The sequence below is a fragment of the Oratosquilla oratoria genome, unplaced genomic scaffold (assembly GCF_046742065.1).
Source record: "Oratosquilla oratoria isolate Oo_2021 unplaced genomic scaffold, ASM4674206v1 SCAFFOLD69, whole genome shotgun sequence".
NCBI lineage: Eukaryota > Metazoa > Arthropoda > Malacostraca > Stomatopoda > Squillidae > Oratosquilla > Oratosquilla oratoria.
In genome coordinates this window covers 117,128-140,622 of record NW_027467733.1, presented here as the reverse complement: position 1 = coordinate 140,622, position 23,495 = coordinate 117,128, and the positions used below count along the sequence as shown (strand labels likewise).

General features: G+C 41.7%; 1 protein-coding gene across 2 annotated transcripts in view; it reads right to left on the bottom strand.

The window, feature by feature from the left end:
* Positions 1–23,495, bottom strand: part of Ogg1 (8-oxoguanine DNA glycosylase) — a 39,284-nt gene that overhangs the window by 6,251 nt on the left and 9,538 nt on the right. For both annotated transcript variants that reach the window (XM_076182564.1, XM_076182565.1), the window contains exons 2-7: positions 23,358–23,459; positions 18,496–18,656; positions 18,089–18,374; positions 17,036–17,185; positions 11,300–11,432; positions 8,231–8,425 (exon numbers count right to left, since the gene is read on the bottom strand). In XM_076182564.1, coding sequence (XP_076038679.1) covers positions 8,231–8,425; positions 11,300–11,432; positions 17,036–17,185; positions 18,089–18,374; positions 18,496–18,656; positions 23,358–23,455 — 1,023 coding nt within the window. In that variant the 5' untranslated portion in view covers positions 23,456–23,459. The remainder of the gene's footprint in view (positions 1–8,230; positions 8,426–11,299; positions 11,433–17,035; positions 17,186–18,088; positions 18,375–18,495; positions 18,657–23,357; positions 23,460–23,495) is intronic.

Here is a 23,495-nt window from a genome sequence, read left to right as displayed (position 1 = left end):
ACTGACGGCAATGGCGGTGGACTCATCACCCTGATCCACCATTCCATCTGTTTTGTGGACACAAGTGCCACAACCAAAATTCTCCTCCCTACCACAGATAACACAACAGAAACCCAATCCATTCGTATCCGCACAGGCAACAATTCAACACTAACAATAGTTAACATGTACATTCCCCCCCAATCATCCCCCACAGTTCCAAGCACCTTCAGACCTCAACTCAGCCAACTAACCTCAATCCCCAACCTGATCATGGGTGGTGACTTCAACGCCAAGTCGTCTGCCTGGTTTGTCGACAACCCTGACACAGACAGAGGGCTTGATATACAGACTCAATTCGACTCATTGACTATCATGAACAACACGCATAATCATACACATATCCCATACCAAGCCCTCTACACTCCCTCCTCTCCTGATATCACCTTTTGCTCCCCCTGCCTAACCCCAACAACATCATGGAGAGTGGTCGGAGCCCTTGGTTCTGACCACCTTCCAATCATCATCACCACCAAAACAAGATGCACCCCAGCTGGCCACAGACACACTTACACCAATTACAAGAGAGCTAACTGGGAAGCCTTTAATGAAGAGACAGAACAACATTTTGAAACACTTAACAGTACACCAATCACAAACATAAACAATGCTGTGCACGCTTTTAATACAATCATACAAAACGCAGACAAGAGATACATCCCTAGAGGCAACAGAAAATCACACAACCCCAACTTCACACCAGAAATCCAAGGCCTCATCAGACAACGTGACACACTTAAACACGATACCCCCACACCTATCCCTCAAAACATAGCAGACCAAATACAAACACTAAACACTGTGATTGCCAATAAAATACATGAACAAAAAACACAAAATTGGCAAAACTTTATCAATACACTTGATCACAAAACAAACCCCAGCAAATTGTACAAAACACTCAACAGCATCACACTATCCAACACTAACACTACACGCTCTCACGCTGCAATAATCACAACAACAGATAATCTACCCTCAAACAGACAACAAGCAAACGCACTCATACGTCATTTTGCACAGACGAGCCATCTTACATCTCACCCTGACGACCGACGCACCATTCGACGTAAGAAAGACTTTCCCACAGACTCAGACTATACACCCTTCATAGACAGTCAGACAAAACTCATAATGCATAGTCTCAAGCACTCATCTGCCTGTGGCCCTGATAACATAAGCAACATCCACCTAAAACACATTGGACCACAAGGTATACACGCACTCACAAACATTGCAAACTACAGCTATTCCCACAACACTATACCCGACATCTGGAAGCATGGTAAAATAATCACCATTCCAAAACCGAACAAAGACCCAACAATCCCAACATCGCACCGCCCAATCACACTTCTCTGCACCCCCTCTAAAGTCATTGAACGCCTAATACTTAAACTTGTCACACCATATATTCCCCTTGCTGACTCACAACACGGTTTTAGGCCACTACACTCCACAAACACTCTTCTGACAAACCTCACACAAAGAATTTTAGATGGCATCAATTCAGATAGGCCCCACCACAGAACACTTCTTATAACATTGGACATTAGTAAAGCTTTTGATGCTATCCCCCGCCACAACCTAACAAATAAAATATACAACACAGACATGCACAATAACACCAAAAGATGGCTGGCCAATTATCTGGCAGGCAGGAATGCTCATGTGTCATATAATGGCCAATCATCGCACATCAGAAACATTAAGAACGGAGTACCACAGGGCTCAGTTCTATCCCCCACATTATTTAATCTATACATGCATGACTTACCCACGCCAGACACCTCAGAAATACAAATCTCTTCCTACGCAGACGACATAACAATCACATGCACACATTGTAACACAGACAAAGCTGCAGAAATAATCCAGCCTTACCTTGACACACTCAACACATGGTTCATCACAAACAGACTCAAAATAGCTCCAACCAAATCTACAGCAACACTTCTCACCAACTGGACAAAAGAACACAAATACATACCTCATCTCTACATCAACAACACTCTAATACCACACACAAACACACCGAAAATTCTTGGTGTAACATACGATACATCCATGTCTTTCAAACAACACCTCACAAACATAAAAAACAAATGCACACCTAGACTTAACGCACTTAAGTCAATCACTGGAACAACATTTGGACAAAACAAAGAAACTAATATAACAATATACAAACAATGCATACGCTCAGTGATGAATTATGCGAGTCCTGCATGGGCTCCTAATCTCAGTGAGACACACCACAACACCCTTCAAATCATACAAAACAAAGCCCTAAAAACAATTACAGGCTGCACAAATACATCACCTACAGACCATTTACACCATGAAACAAAAGTCCTCAAAGTCAAGGACCACCTCGACATGAGAGGCACACAAACACTTGCTGCAGCCACCACAAACACATCACACCCGCTACACTACATAGCAGAACACCCACACACACCAAGAAACATTAAAACTACACCCAAAGACCTTTATTACACACAGATACTCTCTTCTCTTCCTCCACAACCACCAAATACCAGCCTCCGTAAACATATTCATAATCATATCACTCACCGCTCCATTAACACACTGAAAGACAACACACTGCTGCATGCCAGACCCCCTGATATCCACCCTTCTGAATCCTCTCTCCCACGTAAGGACAGAGTCCACTTGGCCAGACTGCGATGCGGTCACCACCCAGCACTTCTAAGCTACCAGAAGAGGCTGGACGACCGTGTTGTGAACAGCTGCCCAGGATGTAACACTTCACCCCATACCATACAACACATAATGGAAGACTGCATTATACACAATCATGCACGCAAACAACACAACATACACTCTATAAAGGATTTGTGGGAAAACCCAGTTTCGGCTGTGGCCTTCCTTGGGGAGACGGGACTGCTCGGACAGACAGTCTAGGGAACGACAACAACAACAACAACAACCTGCCCCTTATTCTTGAATTTACCTCCTGCACCACCTCATCCATGTACACAAAGAACAGCCATGGCATGATCATAGTGAAGGGATTAACTGAGAAACTCTTCAGCATAAAGTCCTGCCTTTAGCTAAATAAAAACATCTACAAAGTGCTAAAATGGAAGGGGCAATGATTTTTTTTTTTTTTTTTTAATGGGTGTGGGTGTATGTATATTCTGACTTGACCATTCCACTTATAAGAAGGAAAAGGCCCAGAAATATGTATTATCTATACTACCCAAAACAAAACCTGTTTGGGCATATTCATAGCACACTGGTTAATAGTCTAAATTATTTTGATTTGAAAATGAATAGCCTCACTGTCCATCTTGCAGGACCACCATGTGCAGGTATCTGTCACTGATCCCTCTGTCTGGGAAGACACTGGAATGTTGTTTAAGTTGTATTTACCTAATTATATTTACCTATCTGTAGTATACAGGAAAGGAGCTACACTCATGGGGACCTGTCTCTTACATATATCCAGGGCTTTTCTCCCCTTACAAGGGAGGTAACTAAAGTTAAAGGCATAAATCCACTTCCACCTATTTCATCTCCACATACTCCACTCCCATCCACTACCCCTCTCTCCCTCTTTTCTTAGCTCCACCAGGATGAGGAGTCATACCTGTATTTTGCCCACTGCCTTGGGTCAGAAGCAATGCAGCAAGACACAGCACACCCATAGCAAGGCTGCTTCATTTAATCGCAACCCCATCCTCTCTGTCCCCTCATGCAAAAGAGAAGACAGGGACAAATCCCTTTGGGCTACATCAAAATACCATTCATACATACTCCCTCACCCCCCATCCCCCACCCCCTCCTTTCCATGCATCACAGCATCATTCATATCATACCCAATCATTCTCCACTCACTCCTATCTTCTTTCTTCTTCCTCAACGGACATTTCCCTCCTTCCCAATGATCTTTTTACCCCATCCATCCATCTCATCCTTGGTTGCCACCTCATATTAACTCCCTCCACCTCTGCTTTTCACACCTTTTCACTAGTCTTTCTTCACTTATTCTTTCCATATGTCCAAACCATCCCAATACTTTCATCAACCCTATCTACCAACTCTCTTTCCAGCCCTGCTCTTTTCCTCACCTCCTCATTTCTCACTCAATCCTGCCTAGTAACCTTTACCATACTTTTTAGGCATTTCATCTCAAACACATTTAAACTCTTCCTCTCTTATGTACAGTACCATATTTCTGCCCCCATACAATGCTGTCAGCACAATGACCCCTTCATACAATCTCCTCTTAGCATCCATTCCCAAATGTCTATTTCTCATTACATTTCTTAATCCCCCAAGGCATGTATTTGCTTTTCTCAACCTACATTCTACCTCCACCACCACTCCTCCCTTTCCTGTCACATCTGCACCCAAGTATCTAAAAATATCCACTTCCTCCAGTCTCTCTCCCTTAATACTCAATTCTAATTTGCTCCCATCCTTTCCCTTTGTACATCTCATCACCTTACTTTTACCCACATTTATCTTCAACTTCCTTCTTTTACACACTTTCCCAAATTCCATCACTAACTTCTTTAATCCCCCCTATGATCCTGCTACAAGCTCAGTGTTGCCAGTAAACAACAACTAGTTTATCTCCCATTTTCTTTACTCTCTCCAATCCCCATTACCTTTGTATTTACCTCTCACACCACCCCATCCATGTATAAATTGAACAGCCATGGCAATGTAACACATCCCTGGTGAAGTCTCACCTTTACCTCAAACCACTCACTTTCTCCGTTTCTAATTATAACACATGCTCTACTACTCTCGTAAAAACTCTTGACTGCTCTTGACAGTTTTTCTCTTATCCCATATATACCTATCACAATGCCTTCCTGTCTTCCATGCCTTTTCCAAATCCATAAAGGCCCAAAAACATCCTTATCTTTACCTTGCTTTCTCATATATATACAAAAATCTGATCAACACAACCCCTGTCCTAAACCCACACTGTTCCTCTCTTAATCCTCTCAATCAAAACCCTCCCATAAGCATTTACAACTACACTCAACAAACTGATTCCTCTTAACTACTTCACTCCGGGGCACATCGCATGTCTGGCAGCATTAACTGCCCGACGTGCAATGTTGCGTCATAATAATCGCATTATAAAAAATAAAGTCAGTTCTCAATCGTTCGTTCTCTTTCACCTGTGAATTTTGATAACCATAGAAAATATGATGAAGCCAGTTTAGAGAGAATGGAGGTTACGTAGTTACGACTACAATAAATATAATCGAGATGCCAACGTTGGCATCATCGCGTACCCACTTGCTCCTCATGACGCCTACGTAGGCGTCACCGTATGGAAGTGGTTAAACTACTGCACTCACACCTGCCCCCTTTTCCCTTGTAAAGCAGAGCTATATGGGCACTCCTTCTTTTAGACAAACATTAAACAACCTCACCAGCCAGTCCACCATCACTGTACCTCTCCTTTTTTTAGACATTCCACAAAACACCCATCTAATCCAGGTGCCATACCTGCTCTCATCATTTTGATAATAGATTTCACCTCATCTTTTCTTATTTCTCCTCCAGATTCCTCATTCATCACTGTCATTTTCTTAGCGCTTCCCACTGGAACTACCTTTCCCTCCCTATCCTCCTTCACATTTAGCAATTCCATAAAATACCCTGTCCATCTTCCTCTTACTGCTGTCTCTTCCATTATCATCTCTACATCTGCACCTTTTACCTTTTCATATCTATTTGATTTGTCTCCCCTTCCATTCTTAATTTCTTTTCAAAACATCTTTTAATTAATTTCAAAATTTTCTGTCATACTCTTAGCCCATTTCACATCTGTTTTCCTTTTTGCCTCCTTTGTTTTATGCTTCTCTTCTTTTTTTTTTGTACCTCTCATATGATTCTCTCATCCTATTTTACAACCAATCTGTGAATGCTCATTTCTTCTCTTCTACCACCTTCTTTGCTTCATCATCCCACCACTCACTACCTTTCCTTCTATTTCCTCCCATCCTCCCTGTTCCAAAGACCATCTTTGCACACCTTGTGACTCCCTCCTTGAAACATCCCATTTCTCCTCCATCCTTCATTCCCTCCCACTCTTCTCTCAGCTTCTTATTGTACTCCTTTTCTTTCTCATTTAAGCAGTTTACTCTAAGCACTTCCCTACCTTCTGTTCTTTTCCTTTTTCTCCATCTATCCTCCACTCTTGACTTACCTTCCAACAAAAAATTATCTGATATTCCCTCTCTCCCCTAAGAACATGTACATCCAAAACTCTTCCTACTTTTCTCCTGGTTACCACTATATAGTACATTGAAGCCGTATCTACTACCCTCTCCCATGTGTACTTATACTAGACTTTCTTCCTAAACACTGTTTGCTATCACCAACTTTCTAGACATATCTCCACCATCATCTCTCCACTACAATTTTTTCCTGGAACTCAACACTTACCAACCACTCCGTCTATTGGTTCATCTCCTACCCTAGCATTGAAATCTCCCAATACCTCTATAATGACATTTCTCCCTAAACCCTCTATACACTCATTTAAATCTATCCAAAAAGCCTCCCTTTCCTCTACATTCTTCTCACCATCAGGCCCATATGCACTTACAAAGACCCACATCTCCCTTCCCAGTTTCATCTTCATCCACATTAACCTTGAAGAAACTTCCTTCCACTCCACCACATGCTTACCTCTCTCTTCACTTACTAGGATATCCATCCCTTCTCTCCCTCATCCTCTTTTCACTCCTGACACCTTCCCAACTATACTCCCAAACTCAAACTTGCCCCTCACTTTCAACTTAGTTTCACTCAATGCCAACACCCTCACAAACATACTGCCTATCTCTTCCCTTTTACATACATACAGATACCAAGGCTTTTTTCCCCCTTACAAGGGGGGTAGCCAAAAAGGACAAGGCACAAAAACATTCCCACCCATTTCATCCCCGAAAACACTCCACACCCCTCCACCCTCCCTCCCATCTTAGCACCTCCTAGATGACGGGTCATCCCTGCACCCTGTCCACTGCCCTGGGTCAGAAGCAGTGTCGCAGGACACAGCACATCCACAGCAAGGCTGCTTCATTAAATCGGCGACCCCCCCTCTCCGTCCCCCCATACATAAAAGAAGACAGGGAGAAATCCCTTCGGGCTGCGTCAAAAATTTTTGCTCACACACACTACCTCACCCCCATTCCCTTTTACTCTTATCTATACCACATCCACACATATTAAAAGACACAAACCTGATTCTGGTTGGAAAACTCCTTCTAGACCCTCTTATGCCTTTGCTTTTTTTAGGAATATCCCCTTTGTGCCTAGTCCTATCTTCGTCCTGTTTTTGTCACCTTTTATGACTTAAGTGGGAACATTCAGTAGCAGTATTCTTTCTCCCCTACCACAGGGTTTGGCAAAAAGGAATTGTATATTCAGATAAGTGGTACAGGGCAGTATTAAGAGTGGGGGACAGCACAGAGGGACAGTTGCAGTATAATAAAGTAGCATAATTTCTCTACGAATAGAGATTTCCTCTATCACAGACAAAATGATGTGTGCTGCATGCTAATGAGCAGATTTTAACCTCACAATAACATGCAACCAATATCATAGATGTGTATCTCTTATTTTCCAATCATCATTCCTAGTTTCAAATTCTATCTTCCTATATACCAAGAGCTTTTTCCCCCTTATAAGGGAAGTAGCTAAGTCACAGGCATTTACCTACTCCCACCTATTCCACTCCCATCCACCATCATTTCCCCCCATTCATCTTAGCTCCTCATGGATGACAGGTCATCTCTGTATCTTGCCCACTGCCCTGAGTCAGAAGCAATGTACCAAGACATAGTACATCCACAGCAAGGCCACTTCACTTAATCGACGACCCCCCTCTCCGTCCCCTCATGCAGAAAAAGAGAAGATAGGGAGAAATTCTTTTGACTTGTGTCAAATTACAAACAGTATTAGTGTGGGACAATTTCTTTGTCACTGGCTTATAGTAGCAGCAGGGAAGCAGTCACTAGGTCCTATGGGCAATAAAGGCAACTAAATGGGGTAGAGTAAGGGGACAGGGGAGCCACAGGTCACTCAGGGAAAAAAAATATTGTGTTGTTGTCTAGTCAACATAAGCCATTGGTACGTGCATACCATACTTTTCAAAGACCCTACAGGAACATCCAAATCATGAACTTACTGAGTGGGCCCATCCTGCCAGCTCTCCAAATAGACTTCTGAAGTGTTCTGCAATTTTCTGGTAGACTCTGTCTGTAACTGTTTTGGCAGATTGTAGCTCTGGCAGATAGTCTCTAGCAGCAATTTGGAAGACGTGAGTATCTACAGGTATGGCCTCCAGATGGCCCATAGACATCAAACAAATGCAATCCGCAACCTGGAAATATTAAAATATTTCTTAATAATTCATTATACTGTATGGGTATATATCATACTTGAATACAGCAGTTCCCTGCTTCATGCTGTGAGTTATATCAAAGCAGAGGGAAATCCTGTGAGAGCTACCAAAGAATTTAAAGACAAATTCTAAAATGTGAATCCTAGTCATAAATGATACATATATACATTCCAAAAGATCTTTTGTCCCTTTATAAGGAAAATGACCAAGTTAAAGTATACCCCCACTCCTATGCTCATTCCACACCCATCAAAAACCCATCTGTTGCACTTCCCATCTCCGCACCTCATGGATGAAAGGTCATCCCTGTCCCCCATCCATTCACCTCATTCTTGGTCTTTCTCCACAGTTACCACCATCAACTTCTGATTTCCACAAATTTCTATTTTTCATTTCTATTTTTTCTAGTTTTTACCTTAATATGGTGGAAGAGGCCTATTAGGTATATACCTTTTCCTCACCCATTCTTTCCTTATGACTAAATCATCTCTACACTCTTTGATCTACCTTATCAGACAATTCTCAACCCTAGCTCTCTGCCTTGCCTCCACATTTCTCACTTAATCCATCCTCATCAGGGGGGGTTAGGGAGTGGTTATGTGTGAATGATATTTTGACAGAGCCCAAAGGGATTTCTCCCCATCTTCTCTTTTTCTGCATGAGGGGATGGAGAAGGGGGGTCACTGATTAAATGAAGCTGCCTTGCTATGGATATGCTGTGTCTTGCTGCACTGCTTCTGACCCAGGACAATGGGCAAGATGCAAAGATGACCTGTCATCTTGGAGCCAAGATAAGAGGGAGGGAGGGAGGAGTGGTGAATGGGAGTGGAGAGTGGGGATGAAATGGGTGGGAGTGGAATTATGCCTTTTGACTTTGGCTACCTCCCTTGTACAGGGTGTTTGGGATAAATTTGATAATTTTTTATCTTCTGTCATTTCAGTACCATTTGAATGATTTAATAGCAGTAAAGTGCAATGGATAACTGATTTTGTGTATTATTGGTGGGTGTAGGAGCTGGAGAGCATGGACAACTGGAAAGCATTGGAATATTGGACGAGGACCTGCATCATGATGACTCGTGCCAGATTAAAAAATTCAGAAACCTTAGCTGCAGCTCAGTGCTCCTTGAATACCATGAAGACCATGAGATGTGAGCTGGAGAATTGCGACACAGATATGGCAGCAGTGGTTAGCAGGAAGGATTATAGCAGGCACTCTGACTCTGTCCACACAACGAAATTCATTGAGAAGCTGCAAAAAAAGGTGTGGGAAAATCCAGGCAAGGCAATGCAGGCCTTGGTGAGAAAGATGGGCATCGGAGTGGCGACTATGAAGAAAGAGCTGATTGAGGATCTTCACTATTCCTCATACAAGAGGCGCACGGGCCAACTACTCACTGCCAAGGCCCAAGAAAACTGCCTCACAAAAGCCAAGAAACTCAACAAGGTCAAACATCCAGTCAAGCCAGGGATGCTTTGGTTCTTCTCAGATGAGAAGAGCTTCTACCAGGACCAGTTGCACTACTCACAAAATGACAGGTGACTAGCCTACAGTCTGCACAAAGTCCTGCACTTCATGAAGACCAAGTTCCCTCAAACTGTGATGGTCTTTGGATGCGTTTCCAGCAAAGGCCATGTCATGCCACCCTACATCTTTGAAGAGGGACTCAGACTCACTTCAGATGGCTATATTGAGTTGCTGTCCACTGTTGTCAAGCACTGGGTGGAGAGGGTGGCTGCAGGAAGACCATACGTGTGGCAGCAGGACTCAGCTCTGTGTCACACCTCCGGGAAAACCCAGAAGTGGCTGTCTGAGAACTTCTACAACTTCACCAGTCCCAACATCTGGCCCCCCAACTCGCTCGATTGTAACCCCATGAACTATTGATTGTGGGGCACAGTTGAAAAAGACACCAATCATACTGCCTGCAACACCAAGGATGAGCTGATTGCCAGGATCAAACTGGTGTTCAGGCATCTCTTGAAGGACACCATGAAGGCTGCGTGCTGCAGGTTCAGGTCCCACCTGGAGGCCATGGTGGAGGCTCAGGGCAGCTTCTTTGAGTGAGCTGTATTTGGCAAAAGATCCTCTAAGAGATGCACTTTGAATTTTAAGAATACATAAATTTTTGGCCAAGATATGACGTTTTTCTTTCCTTTCCAAAAAGTGTCAAATTTATCCCAAATAACCTGTAAGGGGGAAAAAGTCCTTGATATATGTATGTATGATCCATCCTCATAACATGTACCACACTTTTCAAACTCTTCCTTTCTGTCTCCCTCAAATTTCAAGGCTCTGCTACCATAAAGTACTGTGAGCAGGATCACTTCTTTATTTATACAACCTTCTCATTGTGTTCATCCCCAGATACCTATTTTTCACAACACTGGTCCATAGGAGTGCTCCAGAGTCCCTAAAGTATGGATTTTAATATCATGGTAAAGAGGTCTTTTCTTATATGTATGATGAGATATATTTCCTTACAAGCCCATGCAGAGGGGGGGTGCTGGGGGTGCCTGAGCACCTGCCCCTTTGCCCTGTGCCCCAAAAGTGCCCTTCACAAAAATATATAAAAATGAATGAAAAATTATTTCTCACAGGTTTTTTCCATTTTCTTACCATTCAGAAATTATAATGTGGAAAATGGTGTTGCACCCTACTGGATGGTTGCCAAATACGAATAATACAAAAGAGTGAAGTGCCCAATTTCCAGCCCAAAGCACCTGCCCCTTGCAATGTCTGTGCACATTACTGTTTCCTTATGCTAATCTTTGTAAAATCTGGGTTAGCCAAGTACAACACAAACAGTTGTACAATGTTCATTCTTGGTGAGACCTATGGTAAATACTTACCTTGGCCCCAACTCCAGTCAAAGTGGTGAGCTGTTCATGGCACTGTGGGTATGGCAGATCACGAAGACTGTACAACCATTCCTCTCCGCCATTGGCTTCAATTATTTTAGCTGACTGGTGGATAAATTTGGCTCTGTAATGATGGTGTTGATATGATCAATACAAAGAAATAACAACAAGACTTAAGTACTAAAACACATGAATCTGTTTTCCCTAAAAAAGCGTAGACTCAGAGGTGACTTGATACAGGTCTTTAAGATTTTAAAGGGAATTGACAACAACAAAAGTGACAAAATTTTCACATTGAATGAGAATCAGACAAGAAACAATGGTCTCAAACTGTCCGGAAATAGATTCAATTTGGAAGTGGGTAGAAACAACTTTGCCAACCGTGTAGTTAATGAATGGAATAAACTTCCTGCACAGGTAGTGCAATGTAGTTCAGTTCGAAGCTTTAAGAATCATTTAGATGAATACCTAAGTAAGATGCTGTAATGATTATAATTTATCTTATATTATTTGTTTTTGTTTTGTTATCTTTTGTCTGTGATTTTCATTTATTATTAGTTATATGTCAATTTATTATTATTTACTATTTACCTGTTTGTTTATTATTTAACTATACCTATGCATTTATTTATGTATTTTATTTGTTATTTACATTATTATAGTTTTTATTTATTATTTTATTATTAATATGATTTTTTTTTCGCATCCGACCTAGATATGGATCAAAAGGTCTCCTGTCGGTATGCTCCGCCTTTGTAATCCTTTGTAATATGTCCTGGTGTTAACTTGTTACATCAATCATTATTTGGCCCTGGTCTCTCTTGCAGAAGACCTGTGACCTTCAGGTAACTGGCAACAACTTGTTATGTAGTTTAAAGCTATCAACACAACTTTGTTCAGATGACCCAGAAAGTAAGTCCTCAGACATAACTTGTACATCATGTTTTGCTACATTGCTACCCTGCAGTAGGGTAGAAAGAATACTGCCATCAAGTCTTCCCACTATTTCATAAAAGGTGAAAAAATGGGACAGGTATTAGGATTAGGCATCCTACACTCTGTAACCTCAAAGGGGACATTCCTTGAAAAAAAAAAAAAAAAAAAAAAAAAAAAGAGAGAGAGAGAGAGAGAGTTTTCCGACCAGAACCCTAAGGTTTGGGTCTTTTAATGTATGTGGATATGGGACAGATGTGAGTAAAAGGGAAGAGATTGGTAGTATGTTTGTGACAGGAAAGATGGATATGTTGGCAATGAGTGAAACTAAGTTGAAAGGGAGGGGCGAGTTTGAGTTTGGGAGAGTAGTTGGGAGGGTGTCAGGAGTGAAGAGAGGACAAGGGAGAGAAGGGATAGCTATACTAGAAAGTGAAGAGATAGGTAAGCGTGTGGTGGCATGGGAGGAGGTTTCTTCAAGGTTAATGTGGGTGAAGGTGAAACTAGGGAGATGTGAGTCTTTGTACGTGCATATGGGCCTGGTAATGAGAAGAGTGTAGAAGAAAGGGAGGCTTTTTGGAGAGATTTAAATGAGTGCATAAAGGATTTAGGGAGAAATGTCAATGTAGTGGTATTGGGAGATTTCAATGCTAGGGTAGGAGATGAACCAATAGACGGAGTGATTGGGAAGTGTTGACTTCCAGGAAAAAATTGTAGTAGAGAGATGATGGAGATATGTCTAGGGAGTTCATGATAGCAAATAAGTGTTTAAGAAGAAAGTCAAGCATAAGTACACATGGGAGAGGGTGGTGGATGGAAGAGAGGTAGATAGGGCTTTACTGGACTATATAATGGTAACCAACAGAAGAGTAGGATGAGTTTTGGTTGTATATGCTCTAAGGGGAGAGAGTGGGGGAATATCAGATAATTTTTTTGTGGAAGGTAAGTTGAGAGTGGAGGATAGATGGAGAAGAGGGAAAGGACACAAGGTAGGGAGGTGATTAGAGTAAACTGCTTAAATGAGAAAGAAAAGGAGGAGTACAAGAAGAAGCTGAGAGAAGAGTGGGAAGGAGTGAAGGATGGAGTAGAACTAGGAGAGGAGGTGGAATGGGGAATTTCAAGGAGGGAGTCACAAGGTGGGCAAAAATGGTGTTTGGAACAGGGAAGATGGGAGTTAGAAGGAAGGTTGGTGAATGGTGGGATGATGAAGCAAAGAAGGTTGTGGAAGAGAGGAGGCAAGCATTCACATATTGGTTGCAAAATGGGACGGGAGAGTCATATAAGAGGTACAAAGATGGAAGAAGAGAAGTAAAGCATAAGATGAATGACGCAAAGAGGAGAGCAGATGTGAAGTGAGGTAAGAGTGTGACAAAAAACTTTGAAAGTAATAAAAAGATGTTTTGGAAGAAAATTAAGAGAGGAAGGGGAGGCGAATGACATGGGAAAGAAAAGGTAAATGGTGCTGATGGAGAGATGGTGAAAGACACGGAGGTAAGAGGAAGATGGGTGGAGTATTTTGGAGAGTTGCTAAATGTGAAGGATAGGGAGGGAGCGTTGATTGAAATGGGAGACACTAAGAGGGTGATAATGGTGAATGAGGAAAGGAGGAGAGATAAGGAAGGATGAGGTGAGGGGAGTTATTAACCACTTCACTCCAGGCCAAAATCTCATGGGCACCATTAGCTGCCAGATGTATGATGTTGCATCATAATACTTGCATTATAAAAAATAAAGTCACCGCTGTATCGATCGTTCTCTCTTTCACCCGTGAATTTTGATAACCATAGAAAATATGAGGTAGCCAGTTTACAGAGTATGGGGGTCACGCAGGTACAACTACAATAAATATAATCAAGACGTCGACATCTGCATCCTTGTATACCCACTTGCTCCTCATGACGCCTATGTAGGCGTCACCGTATGGAAGGGGTTAAAATGATGAGAGCGGGTTGGGTGGGTGTCATGTGGAGTGTCTGAAGAGGGGAGTTGCAGTGGTGGTAGGCTGGTGGGGTTGTTTGGAGTTTGTCTGGAAGATGGTGGAGTGCCGGAGGGCTGGGGGAGTGCCTGTGTAATTCTGTTTTGCAAGGGAGAGGGGGACAAGTGGAAGTGTGATAGTTTCAGAGGGATCAATTTGTTGAGTGTAGTTGGGAAGGCTCATGGGAAGGTTTTGATTGAGAGGTTTAGGAAAGGAACAGAGGGGTGATTGGTGGGGAGCAGTGTGAGTTTGGGACCGGTGGGGGTTGTGTGGATCAGATTTTTGTGGTAGGGCAAATACGTGGAAAGGCTTTGGAAGGGGTTAGGGAAGTTTTTTGGGCCTTTGTGGATTTAGAAAGGGCTTGTGGCAGGGTGGATGCTGTGGGGGGTGTTACAGATGTGTGGGATGGGAGGAGGGCTGTTGAGAGCAGTTGAGGTTTTTTATGAGAGTAGTGGAGCCTGTATTGAAATTGGAGGTGGAGAGAGTGAGTGGTTTGAGGTAGGGGGTGGGACTTCACCAGGGATGTGTTGTATTGCCTTGTCTGTTCAATTTGTACATGGATGGGGTGGTGCGAGGGGGGTAAATGGAGGGGTAATGGGCCAGGGATTGGAGATACACATACATATACCATAGGCTCTTTCCCCCTTACAAAGGAGGTAGCCAAAAAACAAAGACATAAAATCCACTCCCACCCATTCCATCCCCACATACTCCACTCCCATCCACCCCCCTCCCTCCCTCTTATATTGGCTCCTCCTGGATGATGGGTCATCCCTGCATCTTATCCACTGCCCTGGGTCAGAAGCAGTGTTGCAAGACACAGCACGTCCACAGCAAGGCCGCTTCATTAAATCAATGACCACCCCTCTCTGTCCTCTCATGCAGAAATGGAGAAGACAGGGAGAAATCCCATTAGGTTGCGTAAATTTATTTTTCACACATACTCCCTCACCCTCCATCCCCACTCATACATCACAGTATCATCCATACACAATCATTCTCCATTCACCCCTATCTTCTGTCCTCTTCCATCCTTCCTCAACAGATATTCCCCTCTTTCCAAATGCCCCCTTTACCCCATCTCATCCTTGGTTGCCCCCTCATGTTAACTCCTTCCACTTCTGCCTTCCACTCCTCTTTTACTAATCTTTCTTCACTCATTCTTTCTATGTGTCCAAACCATTCTAATACTCTTTCATCAACTCTATCTCCCAACTCTCTTTCCAACCCTGTTCTCCTCCTCACATCCTCATTCCTCACTCTATCCAGCCTAGTAACTCCTAACTTGTCAGCAACTGCCATTTTCGTGCACATAGTAAAAGTTAACATTTTCAATATGAGTCAAATATTTGTGCACACATTAGGTTGCCTGATGTACAATGATGCATCACAATGCATGTGTTATGAAATATAAAATTACTGCTGTTATAGTCATTCTCTTTCTCCCTGAATAAACATAATCACAAAAAATGCAATCAAACCTGTTCACAGAATACAGGGGTCAGCTACAACTACAAAATAAATATAATCAGGACGCCGATGCCGGTATCCTTGTATATCTACTCGCGGCTTATGATGCCTACATAGGCATCATCATATTCTAGGGGTTAAAAGTGATCAGTATTCTTTTTTAAGGGGAAATTAGCCTATAATTTTTTAAAGACTGCTGCATGACTCTGATCCACAGGGGTGTTAAACCTTATATACTCCACAGGGGGATAAAATCTATACAGTGTGGGGTGATCTTATAAAGGTAGTCAAATGGGTCAAGGTCTTTAACAAGGGTGATGCAGACAAAGTTATCACATTAAGACAGCAGGGCAGGACATGTAGTAATGGATCTAAATTGGACAAATTTAGGTTTAAGAAGGAAATGGGCAAGAATTGCTTTACTAAAAGAGTGGTTAATGAATGAAATATGCTTAATATGCTTAGTAACCATGTAGTGAGTGCTGAAACTATTCTTTTAAGAGAAAGTTCGATAACTTTATGGATAGGGATGACTGGTGGTAATGGACATGAAACTGCCTAGTGTAGGCCTTATGGTCTCTTGCAGTCTCCTCCATTCTTATGTTCTTATACAGCCATTAACCCATATGGGGATGTGAAAACGGGAGAAAATTCAGCTGAAGTTGAGAGTGAAAGTGAGAAACCTTGGGTTGAGACTGGAGACTGAAGTACATGCATCTCTATAAAGTGCTTAGGATGCTGATGACTTTTAAAGATTAGCAACAGGGAGATGATTCAGACATCCATCTTATAGGAATACCACTTGCAAGTACTCATCATTGGTCATTAGTGTGACCAAAATGTATCACCAAAGCTAGGGGATTGGGGCCGTGATAGACCCCTCAGAGCAGTGTTTCACAACTTTTTCCGACCCTAAGGGTACCCCCTGTAGTCAGGTCTAAGGAGTCCAGCACCCCTTCACTAATATCTTATTACTAGAAGGATAAAGGAAAGTGTATGTGTGCATCGCTTCCTAGCACCTTCTATAACCTATTTCAGCACCCCAGGTTGGGAAACACTCCTTAGAAGGATGTCACAAACTGGCACAATACACACATACATATGTACATATGCCACAAGACTTTCCCTTATATAACAGGGTTGGTCAACCAAAGCATGCACCCACTTTCACCCATCCCAACACTCACTCATTTTCTCATTTATTTTAGCTCCTTGTGGGTGAAGGGCCATCTCTGCCCCCATGCCCACTGCCTGAGTTGAAAGAAATGGTAAGTAATAAGTAATTCTATTTAGTAGAAGAGATAATTCTACACAAAAAAGTGAATGCACAACTGTCCCTCCCCCTCTCTCACCTGTATCCAAAGCCTTGTTCTCGCAGAGTCTGCTCTACACCCTCGCCACAAAGAGCTGTCACAGAAGGAAAGGCATACCATGTAAAGTTGTCGAGCTCAATCAGCGGTGTCCCATATAACCGACAAAGCTTCTCGACAAGCTGACTTATCCTGCAAGAATGAATGACATTTTGCTTAAATGATACCGACATCCTTCTTATAAAATTTCATTCTAAATACTGTAATAGACAATAGGTACAAACTTGTGACAGAAAGTGTGTGCTCATAGTACAAGATATTTCAAGTTTATGAATAAGCTACAAAATGAATAATTTCTCTTCTTTAGAACATGTCTTGGTAAATAAATAGTTGAGTTACGGTTTGAGTTTATCTTTATTGTTTTCATGGTTCTAGGGTCTGTTCTGGAGATCAGATACTGACCTCTCAGGATCTCCAGGAGAGAAAGGTACCTGTGGGCAGTGACCCAGAGGCTATGTTTCTCTATTAAGACAGACCATGCAGTGATAATAAAAATATGCAACTGGTCAATCTACTGGCAGTGATTTCTTTTTTTTTTTGCTTGAAATCTGCAACTCTGAGAACATAGGGTTGCAGGTTTCCAGTCAGCAAAACTCAAGGCAACAAATGACTGAGCAGTTTGTTGTTGGGAACCAAATTGTGGATGCTCAGTTAAGTGTAGTTCATGTAAGTACAATGTGACATGTTTCTTTCACTGTCTAAATCTTGTGTTAGCAACTGGTCTCAATATGTTCACTTTCTTATCTGGTTTTATTACGAGATCTTTTGTGTGGGGAGTGAGGCATATGAAGTCTTTGATTCTGGCAGGAATACTGTAGTTAAAGCTAATGAAGAGCCTAGTATTGAATAATTTTTGTAAAGTTACCACATCTATGCCACTATGACCTCACTCAGAATAAAACTAAATAGAGTGGGAGAGGATCAACACATTTATCAATCTTTATACAAAATAAAAACCTGTGGTAATATAATGCTAAACACTAGAGATCCCCAGGATCTTGTTCTTAAAACCAACTTGGGACTGAAATTATAAACCTGACAATGTTGTTGTTTGAAGAACAGATGAAGGAGAACACATTCTCCACTGGATCTTGTTTCAGCATTCGCACACCTGGAAACTGTGGGCTGACGATGGAAAAGTTGTGGTCCACCTTGGACCAATCGTGGTATCTCTCTTCCAGTGGAATATGCATTTGGAAATAGTCATTCAGTATAGCTGTATACTCTTCATTCGAGAGTGGACCTTCCTGTTTGACTGTTCTAAGGTGTCTTACATCATCCATTTTTAAACTTGCCGTCCTGTCATTCATTACCATACCATCTGTAAAAGATTATGTACCTTCAGTCTAATTGTAATACTTCTTCTTTTAACCAATTCTCTCATCTGAATATTACCATTATGATATTTCTACCCTACATTTGCCTCTTGTTTACTATCTTACTCTTTTGATGCTGCTCATCTTGTTCCATCTTGGTACTCTTTTTGGTCGTTGAGAGTTGTGGTTCGTGTACTTGGTACAACACGTTAGTGTCATCCTGCGTTAGGGTCCATACACGATGGCCAATGACTCCTCTCCAAAATCCAGGTTGGACCTCCTTCCATCTGTCATACCATGAAAGTTATGTATCTATCTAATTACATATCAAATGGCTTCTTCCCCTTTATAAGGAGGGTAGCCAGCCAAGGCATGCATCTATCCTCCACCAATCTTACACCCAACACTCATTTCTTTCCCTTTTAAAATCTCTTAGCTCCTTGTGGATGAAACAACAGACAAATAAAGGTGAAAAAATATCATATGAACATCTGTCTAAACAAACAATACCCTCTCTCGGGAAAAAGTTCATGAGCACCTGGTGTTATCCCAACGGGAACAACACTACAATAATAACTTAAAAACACTTGTGGCTCTTCAAATACTATGATGTAAATGATGTATACATTAAAATCAGTCATTCAACATCTCATATCAAACTATACTGTTTTCTAAAGGAAGTTTACAAGACACTTGATGGAGTAACATAACAAGCATAATAAAAAACTCTACAACTCAATCGGTCCCCTTAATCCTATGTATTTCTTTCATCAGATACAGGAATGTATCAAGCAAAACACAAGGACACCTTGAAAAACCTCTACATGCTATGTGCTAACTATTACAAATTCTATGCATTCATATACATAGTGCTGCTGTGACAAAGTGGTTGCAATCTTACTCTCATAGACATGGTCTCAGGTTTAAATTAAATAGTTCATCACCCTGACAATATAATCACATAAGGCAAAAGTGACATCTTCATTCACAACTAAGTACCTCCTAAAGTCTGTGAGCTCCAAGGTGTTTGTTCAGGGTGTGTCATATGTTGTGATTTGCTACTGGACATTCTGCTAAATCTTGACTTCTTGTAGGAATTTACCTTTTAGGGCTACAAAGAGCAGAATGCCTAGAGTAATGGGATGGATTGGACCACATGGAAAAAATGAGTGAAGAAAGATGAGTAAAAGTGGTGTGTAAGGCAGAGGTTGAGAGAGTGAATTTGAGGGAATGACCTAGGATGAGATGGAAGGATGGGGTGAAGGGGGGCATTGAGCAAGAGGGGAATGTTTGTTGAGCAAGGATGGGAGAAGGTAGGAGATAGGGATGAGTGGGGAGGGGCTGAGTATTGATGATACTGTTATGCAAGGAAGGGGTGATTACATGTGAATGATATTTTGACACAGCCCAAAGGGATTTCTCCCCATCTTCTCTTTTTCTGCATGAGGGAACTGAGAGGGAGGGGTTGCTGATTAAGTGAAGCAGCCTTGCTGTGGATGTACTGTGTCTTGCTACATTACTTCTGACCCAAGGCAATGGGCAGGAGACAGGGATGACCCATCATCCATGAGCAGTTAAGATGAGAGGGAGGAAAGGGTGGTGGGAGTGGAATAGGTGGGAGTGGGTACATGCCTTTGATTTGGCTACCTCCCTTATAAGAAGGAAAAAGCCCTTAGTATATAGATAGATAGTCTGCTAAATCAATTTTAACAGATGACTTCCTCTCTTACTTCCCATCTATGTGCTATGTGAAATTGTTTATTTTTTCTTTATATTCTGTATATAATGACATTGGAGAGGGAATGAAAGTTAAAGACCTAATGATATTGGTTCAAGATTGGAAAAGATAGAGTTCCATGGTCACTGACGTCAAAGACATGGCACCTTGGTAAGGTAAGATATAGTAAAGGAAGTTGTATAGTACAAAAAGTATAACTTTTTGGGATTATAACAATATTTTGAATAAATTCTATGACACATGGCAGTACTTTTCCCCTACATTGTCATGCCAAGGTGTCACAGGTGAGATGGGGTGGGTAATCATTGTTATAATTCTAAAAAATTATACTCACTGTACTATACTACTTCCTTTACTATATACATACATAAAACCAAGGGCTTTTTCTCCCTTTACCAGGGAGGTAGCCAAAATCAGAAGGCATAATTCCACTCCCACCTATTTTATCCTCACGCATTTCCCTCCCATTCTCCACCTCTCCCATCTTGGCTCCCCATGGATGGTCATCCCTGCATCTTGCCCACTGCCATGGGTCAGAAGCAATGCAGCAAGATACAGCACATCCACAGCAAGGCCACTTCATTTAATTGGTGACCTTCCCCTCTCCGTCCACTCATGCAGAAAAAGAGAAGGCAGGGAAAAGTCGCTTCTGACTGCATCAAAATATCATTTACACATAACCACTCCCTATCACCTTTATCCTCCATCCACTTCCTTTCATGCATCACAGTATCATCCCCACACAACCATTCTCCACTCACCCTTATTTTCTGCCTTCTTTCCTTCCTCAACAGACATCCCCCTCTTCCTTGATGCCCTTTTCACCCTATCCATCCATCTTATCTTTGGTTGTCCCCTCAAGTTCGCTCCCTCCACACTTCTTTTACTAATCTTTCTTCACTCATTCTTTCCATGTGTCCAAACCATCCAAATACTCCTTTATCAACCTTATCTCCCATCTCCTTTTCCATCCCCGCTCTCCTCCACACCTCCTCATTTCTCACTCTAACCTTGTAACTCCTTCTATACTTCTCAGACATTTCATCTCAAACACACTTAACCTCTTCCTCTCTTATGTTCCATGTCTCTGCCCCATACAGTGCTGTTGGCACAATCATCCTTTCATATCTTCTTAGCATCCATTCTTAACACACCCTTCTTAGCATCCATTCCCAAATGTATATTTCTCATTACACTTTTTAATTTCCCATGGCACTTGCTTCTCTCAATCTACCTCTTCCTTCACTCCTCCCTTTACTGCCACATGTGACCCCAACTACCTAAAGCTTCCACTTCCTCCAGCCTCTCTCCTTTAAGACTCACTTCCATATTGATGTCATCCTCTCCCCTTGTACATTTCATCACCTTACTCTTACCCAAATTTATTTTCAACTTTCTCCTCTTGTAGGCTACACCTTACCAAACTCCATCATTAACTCTCTTAATTCTCCGTTGGATCCTGCCACAAGCTCAGTGTCATCATCAAACAACAACTGGCTTACCTCCCACTTTTCTCTATTTTCTTTAACCATTTCCAATGTCCTGCCCATTACCCTTGCATTTACCTCCTGCACCACCCCATCCATACTGAACAGCCATGGCAACATGACACATCCCTCGCACAGTCCCACTTTTACCACAAACCACTAGCTCTCTCCATTTCTAATTCTAACACAGGCTCTACTACTCTCATAAAAACTCATGACTGTCCTTAACAGTAAATAGCATATACACAGGAAATAAAAAGGATTTGGTAGAATGGCTAGTAGTAAATCACACTGTATGCTACTCCTTGAACAGACTGCTTGGAGCATACAGTGTATCTCTGCCTATCTGCAACTTGCCATTTGTGGCCCCACTTATCCATGACTTTTCTCTTAGGACCTAACTAATGCGTATTCACAATTTTCCCACTATCCATGAGGGCTATACATCTTGGAGCTAGTACTTGCAGTGGCGATTCTAAAGGGGGCCCTGGGAGGGCCATGCCCCCCCCCCCCAGTTTTTCAGCTGGCCCCCAGGTTGGACCCCCCCCCCCGTTTTTTTGCATATCCTATTTTTAGATATATATATATATATATATATATACATATATATATATATATATACATATATATATATTTATATATATATATATATATATATATACATATATATTACACACAGGAACCCACAGTCGGAGAAAGAATAAACTTCGAATAAAGAAAAATCCTATATTTCGGCTATCAACTGTAGCCCTCTTCAGGAAAGTACATAAGATAGAGAACAGAGGGGACTTATAAACTACAGTAAGAAGAGATGTGGACAGTTGACCTCACTCAGGTGCGGGGCAAACTGGGGTGGCGGAGGAGGGAGGAGGTGAGGAGAGGGGAGGATGTAGTGTCCGCATCAACTTGGCTACTGCTGCGCGTGAGATAATGTCAGGTGTCGATAGCCGAAATATAGGATTTTTCTTTATTCGAAGTTTATTCTTTCTCCGACTGTGGGTTCCTGTGTGTAATTTACAAATGTGCTACTACATTTCTGTTTAGATACATATATATATATATATACACCTTGGTAAATACTACTGCAGTACCGACTGCATAATGGCATCACACTCAGTGGTGATTCTAGGGGGAGGGGGGCCTGGGAGGGCCATGGCCCCCCCAGTTTTTCAGCTGGCCCTCCCACTTTCATAGTCCTAGAATGGTCACTGAGTACTTGAAACCTTAAAAAACACATTTTCCTAATTTAAAGCTTAAATTTTTTTGTTATCTAATCTTTAAATACCTTTATTAATTAAAAACAAACAAAAGAGAAATATACAGTATATAAGCTAATGCTAAATTTAGATAAAAATAAAAATGTGGCATGGGATGCCAGCATCTCCAGCATCAATGTTTCTGGCCATGCTATTGGCTGGTGATTTGAAAGCAGATGATTGGGGCACAAGATTTAATCAATCTTTCATTACTGGTGAGTACAGGTCTTTCTTACTATAATGTTGTTAAAATCCATTATTATATTTAAAAAATAAATGTTTAAAAATGAGGTATCAACAATTACTTATATCATAAAATAATATATGTGTTAAAAAAGTTTTGTACTATTAAAAAGGGTATCCTAAGGCATTTTAATGGGCACGTCTATTCTCTGTAATTTTTTGGTATTGGCAAAGGGTCTTGGAACCTATCCCTCATGAATACTGGGGATTTACTGTATACATAAACTCTTCACCTTCTGTTTTCTACAAATAATGAGTTAATACCTGAAACTCTGTCCACACTGCAATGTGATGTCAAGGCGTAGTTCTGTGGCCATGCATGGGATAGACAACATTTTCTGTATAAGCTGAACTGTTTTCATCAATCTGAAAGAAACAATGACACTGAATAACTCTTCTATA